The sequence below is a fragment of the Canis lupus genome, chromosome 2 (genome assembly GCF_011100685.1).
Source record: "Canis lupus familiaris isolate Mischka breed German Shepherd chromosome 2, alternate assembly UU_Cfam_GSD_1.0, whole genome shotgun sequence".
NCBI lineage: Eukaryota > Metazoa > Chordata > Mammalia > Carnivora > Canidae > Canis > Canis lupus.
Window position 1 is genome coordinate 56,554,127 of NC_049223.1, and position 16,736 is coordinate 56,570,862.

Genomic DNA, 16,736 nt, shown 5'->3' on the forward strand with positions numbered 1-16,736 from the left:
ATAGATAAATCTGCATGACAAAATATAGAAATGCAGATACAAACCAGTAATGCAGGCCATTCAATTCACATACTATTACAACTCACACAGCTAATCAGTATTTTTACTATATGATTCTCACATGAAAAAGATGGTAATGAGAACAGCCACATAAGGAAACCAGTTTCAAGTCTCCCATGTGCTAGCTTACTTCAAACCCAGGAGGACCATTCAGAATTAGTTCTTCAAGCATCAAGCTTTTATTTTTTTTTTTTTTTTTTTTTTTTTTTTTTTTTTTTTTTTTTTTGCATCAAGCTTTTAATAACCATTTTACCTAATACAAACTGTCCCAGATAAATATTTAACCAACTACTCTTAAGAACTTTCAAAATAAATTATTTAGGCAAACCTCTATTGACAGAAAATACTTTTGTATAAAAACCGGAAACGAACTAGACAAACAGTATTTTGCAGCAAGAGCACTCTACAAGTAGACAGCCCTCTAAACTTCTGAGGCAGCTGCTAAAGCCAGCAACACTTCTCTTTGTTTAGCTCATTTGGACAGCCAGTAGGTGAGAAGTACACACCTACTGTTACTCCCTCCTGGCATCTATCAGAATACTTCCAACTCCTAATAATGTCAAGAAAAGAGCCAAGAAGTAAAAAGAACTATTTTCAAAATGGAGACCCTTAATAAAGGAATGTTTGCCAACAAGAGAAAGCAAAAAAGCAGCTTAAGTACAGTGAGAATAATCAAAATTTGTACCTGGTAGAGAACTGTAATTTCTTCCAGGAGGCACATACGGCTTTAATCTTTTCAAAATTGCTCTTATTTTAGAGCAAGGCATATTCTAGTGAGGAGAAAAAGAAACTTGACATTAATTTTATTTTAGCATGACTTCTTAGAGTACTTTTAACATCTAACTATGCTTTGTCAGAGAACAAAGTACTCTTGAATCTCCTCAAAGTAGTCCCAATTTAACTCCAGCTCCTTTAAAACGTGACAACCCAAAACTAAACTACAGGAAATAACAAAAATAAAACTAATGGGGATCCCTAGGTGGCTCAGTGGTTTGGTGCCTGCCTTTGGCCCAGGGAGTGATCCTGGAGTCCAGGGATCGAGTCCCACGAGTCCCACATTGGGCTCCCGGCATGGAGCCTGCTTCGCCCTCCTCCTGTGTCTCTATCTCTCTCTCTCTCCTTCTCACTGTGTCTATCATAAATAAATAAATAGGTCTAAAATAAATAAAATAAATAAAATAAAATAAAATAAAATAAAATAAAACTAATACTGACATGGTATTTTGACCTGAGTTTAGAAGGTGGTTCTCTGAGATATGCAGCATTATCAACACGGGGAACACAAATTCTCTGGACTTACTCCAGACAAGAGAATCAAGAACTCGAGGATAGAGGCAAACAGTCTGTGGAGTTCCTTTTATTTTTTTTTTCAATTTTTATTTATTTATGATAGTCACAGAGAGAGAGAGAGAGAGAGGCAGAGACACAGGCCGAGGGAGAAGCAGGCTCCATGCACCGGGAGCCCGGTGTGGGATTCGATCCCGGGTCTCCAGGATCGCGCCCTGGGCCAAAGGCAGGCGCCAAACCGCTGCGCCACCCAGGGATCCCTGTGGAGTTCCTTTTAAAACTTGAAGTAAAATTAACATAATGCTATATTAGCTTCAAGTGTACTGAACAAGCTGTGGTTCAACAAGTCCTCCAGGTGATGTTTTTAAAGACTGATTTATTTAAGAGAGAGAGGCAGAGTCCCAAGCAGACTCTGCATGGAGTGCAGAGGCTGAGATAGGGCTCAAGCTCACGACCCAGAGATCAAGACCTGAGCAGAAACAAGAGTATGATGCTCAACCGACTATACCACGCAGGCACCCCAACCTCCAGGGGAGTCTGAGAGCTACGGTTTGAACACCAGAATCCTGAAATTTCCAGAGAACCAGAAAAGTTAAACGTAATCTCTCACACTGGCTACTCCTTGATTCTCCTCTATAAGTGCTAAGAGCTGGTGGGGGTCCCAGAACTCAGGATTTATTATAGTGGCTACACCTTAGAATCACCTGGGAAACTTTAAAAATATCTGAGGGGGAAGAAGTTGGAAGAACTAGGATCTGGCATTTCAAAAAAATTCCTGAGGTATCTTCTCCCAGTGTTTCCACACAGAGGTTGAATATTCTCCATCCCTATTTATCCCCAGACCATTAGATATACACATTATGACTGGAATACATTTATTTCCACCATCACCACCCCACCAATACATTTAGAATTGTTACACTTAGTATATATAATAATTCTGGGTTGTCACAACATGCCCTTTTTGATATCTTGGAATGCATTCCTGTGTTTTCTGTATTACTTGTACATTAGTTACCAGATTTTTAGAAATAAAACACTATTATCCTAAGGAAATATTTCAAGAGTAGAGACTCAAAGCTATTTCAATTTCCACTGCATAATAACCAGGCCAAGACCGTAGCTACCTGTCACAGATGTGCAGTCTAAAAGCATCAGCAATGAAAACACCAAAGAAAACTTGTGTTAACTCCTCCCTCGGGCCACACTAATGACCTCAAAATGGAATATACAAATGGATAATCTTTAAAATGCTACAGAGGGAATTTTAAAGTAACAAGGTAAATTTACAGACTAGTAATAAGGTGTGCTGATTCTTGGTCACAGTTTCTCCCTGTTAAGAAAAACTGATGAAAATAAAGATATGCTAGTTTAAGAGTACATTAGGCATTTTGGGAAGTAAAGTAACTGAAGTTGCTGAAGTACATTTAATTTTATAAGAAACGCTTACATTAATGTTCAGGATGGGTATTTTCTTATTATTTACTCCAAACTTCCTCAAGTTGGACAACATGTTGACCCTCTAAACTGCTATTCTCTGAAAAAGAAATAAGATTTTAAAACTAAGTTTATGTATTATATGTAAGACATACACAAAGCAAGGCATATGTAATATATACGGTAAAATTCTATTTTATAAAGTAGGTACAATATTTTTAGCTATCAAAAACTCAGTGCATCATTCAGAAAACAAAAATTCTGAAAAATATGAGAAATGGTTCTCAAATTAAAATATTTTTTTCAACATGCTTTAATTCTTCAAGATATGAACATGTTAAAAAAAAAAGATATGAACATATTCTGGAAAAAGACAGAAATTAAAGAAACTTACCACAGCAATTACAATGGTTTTTTTGTTTTTGTTTTTGTTTGTTTTTAGATTTTATTTATCCAATGAGAAACACAGAGAGGCAGACACATAGGCAGAGCTACCTAGGCGCCCCAATTACAATGTATTTATGTAATTATACAAAATTTAGTATAGGAAGGTAAGCATCTACATGTTAAGTCAGTAAATTCTCATTGGCAGTCTTACTGGTTTATCTGTATATTCTGATTTTTCTACCATAAATAAGTAAAAAATATAGAAAATGAAGTCCTCTTCAGGAATTATAAAACTAAGTATCTTTAGTTTAAAAACATTCCCTGAATATTAACTATGTTTCAAGTACATTATCAAAGCTATGAAAAGTTCATGGAAGCACCTGAGACTGGTTGGAAGCAGACAGCAGGGAGACCCTGTGTGCCATGTTACAATAGAAGCCATGTCCAAACTCTTTACTTTGGGGCACCTGGCTGGCTCAGTTGGTGGAGTGTGTAACTCTTTACCTTGGGGTTGGGACTTTGAGCTCCACGCTGGGAGTGGAGATTCCTTACCAAAAAAAAAAAAAAAAAAAAAGTGAAATCTTTAAAAAAAATTCATTATTTTTACTCCTAAATCTCTTCCTTTTTGTCTCAAAACAGCCACACTAACTCTCATTTATTTTTTTAGCGAGAGCATAAAGAGTGAAGGGGGAGGGGAGGGAGAATCTTATGCAGGTTCCATGCTCAGCAAGGAGACCGATGTAGGCAGGGCTTAACGTCACCACTTTGAGATCATGACCTGAGCTAAAATCAAGAGCAGACTGATTAACCCACTGAGCCACCCAGGCACTCCTCACTAACCCTCATTTAAGAAGTCACCAAATCCTTTTGATTTTATTTCTTAAATATATCTTGAACCCATTGACTTCCAGTGCCAAAGTTCAGGATACTTACAACACTCATGCATGTTCGATCCATTCAATGTAGAACCACAGGTTTTAACACTAGCAAATACAAATAAACTCCCTAATAAGGTTTGACTCCACATTGCAACTAAGCAACTACCACTTGTCAAAGGCTGGTAGAGCATCTAAGGTCATCTACAATTGTCTGAAAAGACTTAAAATACTCTTCCCTTCCCCAATCACCTATATGACCTATGTATAATGAGGCTGAATTTTCATCAGATAGTTCAACCAAAAATAAAAATCATACACACATAGTAACAAATACAGAAAGTGAGAGGAGATGCCAGCTATTTTCTATTATGCCCAACACTGAAGAAACTTGCAAAATTGTAAGGCAATGTAAAACTTTCCTCAAACTAAGTTATTTTTGCTTTGGAAATAATAGATATTTCTCATACATCTATATTACTTATATTAAGATTTAGTGGATTAAGTTTAAGTGAATTTCTAAAGTATTGTAAGGTTTTAATTCTTAACTAGTTGAATATAATAAACAATACTCTTTAGAGTTCTAAATCATTTTTAAGAGTGTGAAGGATTCCTACAGATTAAATTTTGAAAGCTTATTCCAACATCTTGTTTCCTCCAAGTGAATGCCCATGATTATTTTAGGTTATAGAAAAACAAAAACGGTTTACTAGATAAATATTAGGAAAACTAGCCAACAGGACCCATTTTGCAGATACTTATGCTTAAGAAGGTAATTTTTTTTTACTTTAAAATGTGAATTTGAGGAAAATTAAGTAAATAACACAGGTGACATTCAGATATAACCAGTCTTAAAAGTAGTATTCAAATCACTGAAGTGGGAAATACTGCTTTATTCCATATCCTTCAAATAAAGAACCTCCTCTCGTCATTTACCTACTCAAAAACATTTAAAGGTTTCTAATACAACAAAATCTATCCCCAACTACTGTCACATCCTTATACTCTCCTATTCCCTACTCTGTATCAGGGAGCTCTTGCCAAAATTCCCCCAGAAACATTATACTCTGGTGCCTTCTCACCTTAGTATGTAACACAGCCACTGCCTGAAAGCAGTCCTAGAATCCTCAAGACCCTGCCCCCCCATACCTTTTCAATTACTATTAGATCTTCAAGGCCCCGCTTGAAAGCTTTTCCCAATTTCCTGTTTCCATAAGGCTTGGACCTTACATCTACTTGTGACAAATAGAGTATTTACAAGCTCTCCTTTATTGTGAGCTCTCCAAAAGGAGGGATCTTTTTCTAGCACTGCCCAGCAAAATGCTTCATTTCTTCACCTATTAAGTTGATTAGGGCCCTCCAGTGATTTTCTTCTTCCCCATGGATCAATGATTTTCAATAAAAATAGCTGCCTACCACTGGTGCCATCAAGTAAGTTATGCTATAAAAGGTCCAGACCTCCTTAAGGCCTAATATAGTACTCATTAAATGCTCTAACACCTGATGGTAAAAGAGCAATAATGAGGGAAAAAAAACAGGTAATACCCATCCTACGTTATTAGCAACAAGTTACACTACCATAAAAATTTATTGGAGCAATGCAAGAAGCTGGTTATTAGAAAATGTAAAAATGAGTAACACATGATTCCCAACTTTGAGAATACCGTTAGCTTTAAAAACTCTAGTCTGTCTCCTGCATATCACAATAGCAAATGGCTTCATTCATAGTAATTTTTACAAAGCTCTTACTATACCTGTTCCTCTTCTGTAAAACAAATAAGCTTGGCTTAACCATACACAATCAATAAAAAGCATCGTCTCACATCCTCCTGATTTCTCACTTATAATCTCACCTATAGCAATAAATACTATCTAAAGTTTCATCCAATCAGAGGAATACACTTCATGCTTCTGATTGCCAAAATGTAGAGTGGGTATCTACTTGCCAGGTATATAGGAAGTCAATTTTTCTAAAAAAGTTTGACGTTGATCTGCTTAGGCCATTTTTAGCTGGCAATCACCGCTGAAAATAAGATAAACAGCCAACCAGTATGCCGCCTCTATTTTACACAAATCAAAATAGGTCTACTGCCTAACCTTTAGAACTTACTTTCTATTCCTGGATCAGATGGCAAAAAAGGGCATGAGTGGATTTGAGAATCATAAATGGAAAAAATCATACTGATGAGTTCACAACTTAACAGCTACTAAAATTCTCCTTAAGCTGAAAGAACTATAACAGGAAAACAAGAAGGATAAATCTCACAATATTAAGCGAGCGAAGCCAACACAAAGAGTTCACACTGTACGATTCCAATTATATAAAATACAAAACAGGAAAAGCTAATCCGTTATGTTACAAGTCAGGATGGTATTTTCACGGGAATGGCAGTGACTGGGAAGAGGCAGGAGGAAGGCTCCCGGGGGGGCGCGGGTTAATGTAATTTCTGGACTCAGGGGCTGCTTATCTGTGTGGTCAGAGTCCGAAAACCCACTGAAGCATATGTCTACGGTACGCACTTTTTACGTGTGTCTTACGCCTCTTTTTAAAGCTTCCCATACACTTCTCATAACAGAAATGTCAAGTGGGCAAAGACCTGACTAGTTTACAGAAGACTTGCTGGGGTCCCAAGTCTTCTGTGACCTCGGGTCAATCACGTAAAGTCTCTGCACCTTTCTTTCCACCTATCACATTCCCGGGTCATTCCCGGGTCAGTAGGAGAGCTAAGTTCGGGGGCGCCCGGGGGCTCAGCGGCGGAGCGTCAGCCTCGGCCCCGGCCCAGGGCGTGAGCCCGGGGTCCCGGGATCGAGTCCCGCGTCGGGCTCCTGCGTGGAGCCTGCTTCTCCCCCGCCTGCGTCTCTGCCTCCGTGTCTCTCATGAGTAAATAAATAAAAACTTAAAAAAAAGAACTAAGTTCACTTACTCAACAAAAATTCGTCGTTACTCTGTCCTATCACTGCCTCCTAGTAAACGTGTTGAAAGCTGAAACGAAAGACATCCCTGCCTCAGGCCGTGTCTATCCTGGCCAGTGGAGACCGGCGATAAACAGAAGAAATTAAACACTTGGCGGAGAATCAGGCAGGAAAGCGGAACCGGGTGGGAGCTGCAGGCAAGGCCCCTTAAGTGATACTTAAATGACGTTTAAGCAAAGACGTCAGGCGGTGGGGGAAGCAAAACCCGCTGGAGTTCTAGGAAGCGACATCACGGACTTCACTGCGCCTGAACATGCTGGTTCGCATTCGGGTCTTAAAGAAAATACCCCCCCCCCCAAAAAAAAAAAAAAAAAAAGAAATCGCCCTAGAAGATGGGGCGTGAAGAGCCTCACACCGCAGACCCACCGAGGTGCCTCCACTCCGGGCACGAAGACTCGGGACGGCCGCGGCCTCGGGCACTCGTCGTCCCCCGCCCCTCCCGCTGACCGTGTCCCCGTCCCCGCTCCCGCCCCGGCTGGCCGTCGTCCGGTGCCCGCGGGCGGCGGGTCCCGGTACCCACCCGGCACCAGGTCGCTCGGAGGCCGGCTTCCTCCCGCCGGGACACGCCACCTGCCCGAACGCCCCGCCACCCGCAGGACCCAGGGCCCTGGAGCCGCCGCTTCCGGCCGCCGCGCCCGCCACTTCCGGGAGTGCCACGCTCAAACGCCGCCTGCCGGCACCTTCCGTCCTCCAGGCCGAACGCGGAGAATGCGGGCCCGGAACCAACGTGGCGCGCCTGGCGCGCTTCCCCCGGAGTCGGTGGGCGCGGGGCCGTCTCTTTCCGTCGCGGCCGGCGCGGAGCGAGCTCGCGGGCCGGGAGCCCGAAGCTAGAGAGCCTCTTGGCGCCCGGCGGCTGCTCGCGGCGGCCCGGCGGCCGTCACCATGGTGAGGGGGCAGTTCGGGGCCCTGGGGAGGCGAGGGGAGGGGAGGGACGGGACGCAGACCGGGACGGCTGCCGGCGCCGCGGTGTGAGGTCCCGGGCTCCGCGCCGCGGGCGGCCGCTCACCCATGCGGAGCGAGCTTCCAACCAGGCCGCCCGCCACGCGCGCTCTTCCGGCCGCCGCCTGGTCTGCGGAGCGGCGCTGCGCTGGCTTCTCTCCCGGCTTCTGCCCGGGCGGCCACGGCCACGGCGGTCAGGTGGCACCCGGCATTGTTCCGCGCTGGGGCGGCTCGGCCTCGGCAGTTTATTTTTTGCGTTCTTTAAATCCAAGTGGGCTGTGACCACATATTCCGAGTAAAAGTGGCGCCTCAAGTAAAAACAGGCGCTTCAAGGCCACTTGTGAGGACGGCGTGGCGTGTGGCCACACGAGGCTTCCGGTTTCATTCGCTAAAGACGGGAAACAGCCCACATATCCGTGAGCCGGTCAGAGGGTCGGGGGTGACACGTTCCCGCGTGGACCGCTGTCTGGCGGTGGAAAGGGTCCGGGTCCTGACACGGGTGGGAATCTGAGGAGCCGTAAGTGGAGGCGGCCGTCCGAGGAGCCGTAAGTGGAGGCTGTCGTCCGAGGAGCCCTCCGTGGAGGCGTCGGAGGAGCCGTAAGTGAAAGCAGACACCAGAGGCTCCGTGCTGTAGGTGCCGCTTCAGGTCCTTCCCGGAGGGGGAAGGCTAGAGGGATACCTGCAGGTGCGAGGTGGACCACACTGTCCCCAGAGTACGGCGAGGTTTTCTGAGGTGATGGAATGTTCTCTATCCGATTGGCGGTCACAAAGCTGGGTAGTTTGTCGGAGTGTAAGACTGTACGCCTCTTAGCACATCTCATCATATGTGGATTGTACTTCGATAAAGCTGAGAGATTTCTCTGATAAAAACTATGAATAAAAAAAAAAAACTATGAATAATGATGATGATGTCTTTGAAAAACCAGATTGCTGGTGTTCCCGAGGGAAAAAGAGACCCTGGAATGAGGCCGTCCTCTGTGGTCCAGCTGATTTTGTACAGATCCCCTCAACGAATGGTGACTTTCCCTGAGATTCTTGCAGACGTAAATCCTCGCGTCTGATACCATCCAGGACCGAATGTACTGGGCGCGTGTCATGGACGTGGGCTTAATAGCACGAGAGTTACTTAAGCTAGGGAACATTGGGGTGACTTAAGGCCTTCTGTACTTTAGATGGTGCTCAGAAAATTCTTTTAGTTTAGTTCTGTCAATTTTTTAAATTAATGTTTCTTTCGTTTTAGCCACAAAATGAATATATTGAGTTACACCGGAAGCGCTATGGCTATCGTTTGGATTACCATGAGAAAAAGAGAAAGAAAGAAGGTCGAGAGGCTCATGAACGTTCAAAAAAAGCAAAAAAGATGATTGGTCTGAAAGCTAAGCTCTACCATAAACAGCGCCATGCTGAGAAAATACAAATGAAAAAGACGTAAGTGCTGAGTTCTTTAACAAGCTAACATGTTTTGAGTAATAGTTTTTAAAACTAATGATCTTGAATATTTTTCCTTCTTGTCAGTATCAAGATGCATGAAAAGAGAAACACCAAACAAAAGAATGATGAAAAGACTCCACAGGGAGCAGTACCTGCATATCTACTGGACAGGGAGGGGCAGTCCCGAGCTAAAGTACTTTCCAATATGATTAAACAAAAGCGAAAAGAGAAAGCGGTAAGAGATAAAAATTGAAGACTTTTATTTCTTTTTTGTTCAGGAGAATTACTAAAATTTAATACTAGTTACTTTCTTCAGTTTAATTGGAAACATGATGAAGTCCAGCTACTCTTTCCATTATTTAGACACAAAGTCTTTGTAAAGTTCATTTTGTATTAAATATTCGAGTAATAGGCAGGCAGCCTGGGTGGCTCAGTGGTTTAGCGCCGCCTTCAGCCCAGGGCGTGATCCTGGAGACCCAGGATTGAGTCCCGTGTCGGGTTCCCTGCATGGAACCTGCTTCTCCCTCTGCCTGTGTCTCTGCCTCTCCCTCTGTCTTTCTTTGTCTCTCTCGTGAATAAATAAGTAAAATCTTTAAAAATAAATAAATATTTGAGTAATAAAACATGCTTTCTCATTAAGAGAACATGTTAGCATTTAACAGGTTTTTAAAGTTATTAAAATAGACATTTTTAGTGTTAAAAAAGTATCTAAAAAGTTAGGCATGAATCTTAAATTCAGTATTTTAACAGCTTCCTATACGTGACACTTCCTAATGCTGTGCTCCTATGGAGAAAGATACAACTGCTTCTATCTGTTGGCCTATGTTGGTAAAATTTGTTAAAAAGTAGAATAGTGGAAAACCCTTTAACTGATTTAACTTAAGTACAAATTTAGCATTTTTGTTTAATACGCTTAGTGTCCGTTTTGTGTATTATGTAATACATTTTGTGTATTATGCTTAGTGTCAGTTTTTTTTTTTTTTTTTAATTTTTATTTATTTATGATAGCCACAGAGAGAGAGAGAGAGGTGCAGAGACACAGGCAGAGGGAGAAGCAGGCTCCATGCACCGGGAGCCCGATGTGGGATTCGATCCCGGGTCTGCAGGATCGCGCCCTGGGCCAAAGGCAGGCGCCAAACCGCTGCGCCACCCAGGGATCCCTTAGTGTCAGTTTAAAGTCTGCAGAAATCAGAAAACGGCATAAATACTGTTTATAAACATCTGTAGATAAATTGACAAATCCAGGTAGCAACAGATCCTAATTTGATTTTAAAAATCACACAACCAGATACCTGGGTGGCTCAGTGGTTGAGTGTCTGCCGTGGGCCCAGGGCGTGATCCTGGGGTCCGGGGATCGAGTCCTGCATCAGGCTTCCTGCGAGGAGCCGGCCTCTCTCTCTGTGTGTCATTCATAAGTAAATAAATAATGAATGAATGAATTTTTTTTGATCACACTGCTTATATTTTGGTGTGCGCTATCTAAAGTTAGAATGGTGTAAAATGAGAAATGTTAGAGGTTGTCCACTTAACTCCTCTTCACTTTACAAATAAAAAGAGTGAAGTCCAGTTGGTTGTAAATCATTCTGCATGGTCATATATTAATGGAGTGTGATAGAATTGCTTTTAGAATCTGTATTGCTTCAGTTTTTTCATAGAATTTTCGTTCTGCAGAGGTTCAAAGTATATGGCAATGATTTTGTCTCACTGGTAATGTGATCTAAAAGGCCACTCAAGGTGGATACAGAGATACATTTTTTTTTTAAAACAGAGATACATTAAGAGGTGTTTTGACACTACTAACCATCTAGTGATAAGCACATACACTGTTTCGAGAAATCACTGCCTTATTACAGGTGGCATTTTTCATCCATAACAAGGCATTGAGATCTTTAGCTTAAGCAGACTATTTTATTTATTTATTTTTTAAGATTTTATTTATTAACAGAGCCAAGGGACAAGTAGAGGGAGCAGCAGGCAGAGGGAAAGGGAGAAGGAGGCTCCCCACTGAGCAGAGACCAAGATGGCCAGTCTTGGTCTCAGGACCCCAGGATCATGACCCGAGCCAAAGGCAGATAGTTGTGTTAACCAACTGAGCCACCTAGGTGCCCCACAAACCATTTAATGTATCCATGATAAGAAGCTTAATTAATTCCAATTAATTTGGGGCTTTTGAAGAGACCGTGCAGACCTCTAGAAAACATTGGAGTCAAAATCTTGATTTAGGAAAAAAGTGAATCCACTATTTTGTACACTAAAACATACTTAATTTTTTGTTCTCATTGCCTTTTACTAATATAAATTTTGACTATGGTCTATTTTTAGGGAAAGTGGGAAGTTCCTTTACCCAAAGTTCGTGCTCAGGGAGAAACAGAAGTATTAAAAGTCATTCGAACAGGAAAGAGAAAAAAGAAAGCATGGAAGAGGATGGTCACTAAAGTCTGCTTTGTTGGAGATGGCTTTACTAGAAAACCACCTAAATACGAAAGATTCATTAGGCCAATGGTAAGTCCCTTGCTAGAGTGGGATGGATTAAATATTTGTTATGTTATATAAAATACAATTTCCTGTGAAAAAAGATTGAAAGACATTTTTAGGTTTTTTTTTTTTTTTTAAGTTACTGATAGGGATGGCTTAAGTTTTCCACTACCGTCAAGAATCTTGTCTTCATCTTTGTAAGACAGGAGATGAAAAATAATTATTACAGACAGTGCTGGTGAATCCTGATTTTTAAATATGTCATATTAGTATCTTCATTTTCCATGTGAGGTCATTGTACTCATTCCACAGGTTATCTATATGCTGATACTTGTTCTGAGAACAGTTAGAAAACGGGTAGGACTGCTTTTTCAAGAAGCAATTCCCATTTAATAAGAAAATTATCTTAATGCTTTTGAAAACATTCAGTATGTAGTCATTGGAAAAAGAATTTAATATAAAAGTGGAACTTTAATTTCTGTAGACAACAGTGATGGTCAAAACCATTCTCCTCCCCTTTCCCAAATGTAACTGAACATTTGGTTGACCATTGAACAGTGGGTGCCCACCCCCTGCAAAGATGTAAAATCCACATAAAACTTTGACTCCCCCAAAACTAAACAGCCTACTGTTGCCTATAGCCTTACTGATAATCTAAATGATCAACTAATATATACTTGTATGTTATGTGTATCATATATTCTTAAAGCAAGAGAAAAGTATTCAAATCATAAGAGAAAATAGATCTGTAGTACTGTATTTATTGAAAACATCTGCATGTGAGTGGATCTGTGCCGTTCAAACCTGTGTTCTAGGTTCAACTATCTACTTTTCCAGAATCCTTTTAAACTGACTGAATTGCTCCCCTCAGTGGATCTCCAACTTGCTTAGAAAAAGTCAGAGGAAGGTTGGCCGTGTTACCTTAGCTTTCACTTTGAATAATTCTTAATGGATTAAAATGTTGGCCAACAGCCTGTTTGTATAATTAAGATTCTGTTGGAACCTGGCCGTGCCCTTCTATTTACATATTGTCTATGGCTGTTTTTCTCCGCAGACTTTGAGTAGTTGCAGGAGACACAATATGAGTGTTGACTGTCTATTTTCAGCCATCCCTGGATTGTATCATGAACTGCTCTGTGTTGATTTCATACTCATAATCTTCTAAATATAGTTTGGTAACTTTATCAGTTCTGTAGGGAGGAAATATACTAATAAGCTGTTACAGGCTTTCTGTAGCCGGGCAGGTACATCTCATGAATGAGTCCGTTACTAAGAACTTAAGTATCATTACCCTTTATTCTCCCAAACAGGCAAGAATCAGTTAAGAGACTGTAAAGTGTTGTGGCTTCTGAAGTGTTACACTCCACAAGGTCAGATGTAGGTGACTGGGGTGATTCCAGGTGATTAACAGACCTCTCTGGGCTCTCTCCAGTCTCTGACCAGTATTCTCATTAGTGAAAAGCTGACAGTCCACCCTCCTTTTTCATCATGTAAAACAGCTGAGGTCTAGAGAGCCTTGAGGTCAGGATAATTTAATTCCATCCACACACACCACACCGTTCAACCCAGGAACCAGTCATTTCACCTGCCAATCTTTAGCTTATCATTCAAAAAAGGGGGCGGGGGGGGGGGGGGAGCTGTAAGGTTGTTAATATGCTTGAATGAGCTATTTGTATGCTCCACCATAGTGCCTGGCATGCAGCAAGTCCTCAGGAAACATAGGTAACAGGATAAATCTGAGCACGATGCAAGGCAACATGCTGTGGTAAAAACTTAAGGAGTATGTGTTAAGGGTTTTCTCTCATGTATTTATCAGGTTTTTAATGTGTAGAATTTTAAGTATTTAGTTTGATGCCTTAATATTTGACATTGTTCATCCATGGGGGGATTTTTGACTTGGAAGACAATTGGAAAATCAAAAAGGAAGAAGCTCATCGTTGTTAACATTTTAGACTCGTATAATATTTTTGTGTTTGACTTACTAGGGCTTACGTTTCAAAAAGGCCCATGTAACACATCCTGAATTGAAAGCCACCTTTTGCCTGCCAATACTCGGTGTAAAAAAGAATCCCTCATCCCCACTATATACAACTTTGGGTGTTATTACCAAAGGTACTGTCATTGAAGTGAACGTGAGTGAGTTGGGCCTTGTGACACAAGGAGGCAAAGTTATTTGGGGTAAGTAAACTTTTGAATACGGAGCTGCTGCTGTTCAACAATCCTAAGATTAAAATTTTTCAAGTTGATAGAAAGCACACAGCAAATTTTAATGCAGAAGAGCTAGATTAAGTTAAAATAATGTAAATCAGGTTTAAATCTTTAGGAAGAATACTTTTTGTAGACAAAGTAGTGAATGTGATTCTTTTTAACTTAGATTATTGGTTTCAGTTCTATAAAGTGTACTTTATTGTTAGATTTAGGACTGTTTCAAAAGGCATTCATTAGGAGGGAAGCAGATGGAATAAGTTATAACCAAAATACATTGGAAGAAAATACAATATATTAACCATGAGCAGAGGAAGGGAGACCTATATTAAACACATCGCCACACTATTTCAGTAATTAAAAATAGGTGTCATGCAGCAATTTTAATTCTTCCCTTTTCTTAGTTTTCTGCTTTTAGTGTCCAGGTATTTTGAAACTTTAATGTTCTCTGAAATTAAAGAATACCTTCCAGCTTCTTGAATCTTTATGAGTCATTCATACTTCATATTGGCTGACCTCAACTTTAAAATAAGTTTCAAATTAATTTAACCTAATTAAAACTTGTTGCATTTTCTAGTAAGAAAAGTATGTGGAAGGGATCCCTGGGTGGTGCAGCGGTTTGGCGCCTGCCTTTGGCCCAGGGCGCGATCCTGGAGACCCAGGATCAAATCCCACGTCGGGCTCCCGGTGCATGGAGCCTGCTTCTCCCTCTGCCTATGTCTCTGCCCCTCTCTCTCTCTCTCTCTCTCTGACTATCATAAATAAATTTAAAAAAAAAAAGTATGTGGAAAAGCAGCAATGCTCAGGTCAATCCAGAGGCTTGTTGATACAATGCACTAACAGAATGGAGCAGACCACCATTTGTAAAAAGTGTAAAAACAGTATATGAAAATTGTTTCCGGAACTGGTTTGATTTTGAGTAAAATCTCATTGATCCTACTATCACTTTTTTCTTTCTTAAAAGTGGTAATAGAAATATTTTGGGCAAAGTTCATTTTTATTAGTATTAATATCCCTCTTTTTCCCATTTTGTTTTTTTCAGGAAAATATGCCCAGGTTACCAACAATCCTGAAAATGATGGATGCATAAATGCAGTCCTGCTGGTTTAACAGCAGTTTCAGACGAGTAATCCCTTATAATTACTGAAGACTACACACCTGTCAGGAAGACCATTATTGTTGTGGTTCTGGATGCTACCAAACAGCCTTACATATCTACAGTCATCAAGACATTTATTCTACTATAAAAAAGTTGAAATAGACATTTATTAAAATAAGTGGTCTTTATTTTTGAGTCTTTTTAGCATTTAGATGTTCATGAATTTGAATAATTTAGAAAAACAATCATAGTTAATATCTTGGCCCAGGGCACCTGGGTGGCTCAGTTAGGCGTCTGCCTTCGGCTGGGGTTGTGATCCCAGGATCCTGGGATGGAGCCTTGCGTCCAGTTCCCTGCTCAGTGAGGAGCCTGCTTCTCCCTCTCTTTCCCCTTGCTTGTGTGTGCGCACGTTCGCTCGCTCTCTCCAATAGATGGATAAAATATTAAAAAAAAAAAAAAAAAAAAAAAAAAACTCTTGGTCCAGATCTGCATTAAGAAGTGGACTCAGCAATGCAGACCTTTTGTTCCTGGAAAACACAGTGTAGTTGAAATCCTCTTTTATCCTCTTATCATGAAGGTCAGTGCACACTTAAAGACTACAAAATGGTCATTTCTGAGACCTTACCTGAAGTCTCTTCCACCTCATTTTTCTTAATGCTACATTTCTTTTTTTTTTTTTTTTTTTTATTGGTGTTCAATTTACTAACATACAGAATAACACCCAGTGCCCGTCACCCATTCACTCCCACCCCCCGCCCTTCTCCCCTTCCACCACCCCTAGTTCGTTTCCCAGACTTAGCAGTCTTTACGTTCTGTCTCCCTTTCTGATATTTCCCACACATTTCTTCTCCCTTCCCTTATTTTCCCTTTCACTATTATTTATATTCCCCAAATGAATGAGAACATATAATGTTTGTCCTTCTCCGACTGACTTACTTCACTCAGCATAATACCCTCCAGTTCCATCCACGTTGAAGCAAATGGTGGGTATTTGTCATTTCTAATAGCTGAGTAATATTCCATTGTATACATAAACCACATCTTCTTTATCCATTCATCTTTCGTTGGACACCGAGGCTCCTTCCACAGTTTGGCTATCGTGGCCATTGCTGCTAGAAACATCGGGGTGCAGGTGTCCCGGCGTTTCATTGCATTTGTATCTTTGGGGTAAATCCCCAACAGTGCAATTGCTGGGTCGTAGGGCAGGTATATTTTTAACTGTTTGAGGAACCTCCACACAGTTTTCCAGAGTGGCTGCACCAGTTCACATTCCCACCAACAGTGTAAGAGGGTTCCCTTTTCTCCGCATCCTCTCCAACATTTGTTGTTTCCTGCCTTGTTAATTTTCCCCATTCTCACTGGTGTGAGGTGCTATCTCATTGTGGTTTTGATTTGTATTTCCCTGATGGCAAGTGATGCAGAGCATTTTCTCATATGCATGTTGGCCATGTCTATGTCTTCCTCTGTGAGATTTCTGTTCATGTCTTTTGCCCATTTCATGATTGGATTGTTTGTTTCTTTGGTGTTGAGTTTAATAAGTTCTTTATAGATCTTGGAAACTAGCCCTT

The 16,736-nt window shown here is 41.1% G+C and overlaps 2 protein-coding genes across 5 annotated transcripts in view; one reads left to right on the plus strand and one right to left on the minus strand.

Annotated features, from left to right (window-relative positions):
- GFM2 (GTP dependent ribosome recycling factor mitochondrial 2) overlaps nt 1-7,690 on the minus strand; it is a 62,170-nt gene extending 54,480 nt beyond the window's left edge. For 2 of the 4 annotated variants that reach the window (XM_038530850.1, XM_038530855.1), the window contains exons 1-3: nt 7,540-7,690; nt 2,798-2,884; nt 746-830 (exon numbers count right to left, since the gene is read on the minus strand). In XM_038530850.1, the coding sequence (XP_038386778.1) occupies nt 746-830; nt 2,798-2,860 (148 nt within the window). In that variant the 5' untranslated portion in view covers nt 2,861-2,884; nt 7,540-7,690. Of the gene's footprint in view, nt 1-745; nt 831-2,797; nt 2,885-3,551; nt 3,696-6,970; nt 7,030-7,539 lie in introns of those variants that run through there. The other 2 variants (XM_038530851.1, XM_038530852.1) reach the window with 2 other exon arrangements.
- NSA2 (NSA2 ribosome biogenesis factor) lies at nt 7,678-15,356 on the plus strand. The gene is made up of 6 exons (XM_038530857.1): nt 7,678-7,904; nt 9,199-9,386; nt 9,474-9,624; nt 11,712-11,891; nt 13,850-14,042; nt 15,112-15,356. Exons 1-6 carry the CDS (start codon nt 7,902-7,904, stop codon nt 15,177-15,179), a joined length of 783 nt encoding a protein of 260 aa, XP_038386785.1. The 5' UTR covers nt 7,678-7,901; the 3' UTR covers nt 15,180-15,356.
- The last annotated feature ends 1,380 nt before the right edge of the window (nt 15,357-16,736 follow it).

Excerpts from the sequence above, each read along its gene's own strand:
- NSA2 (XM_038530857.1), top strand. Across the intron at positions 9,387-9,473 it reads AAAATACAAATGAAAAAGAC|TATCAAGATGCATGAAAAGA; the intron begins GTAAGTGCTGAG and ends CCTTCTTGTCAG. Across the intron at positions 9,625-11,711 it reads AAAAGCGAAAAGAGAAAGCG|GGAAAGTGGGAAGTTCCTTT; the intron begins GTAAGAGATAAA and ends GTCTATTTTTAG.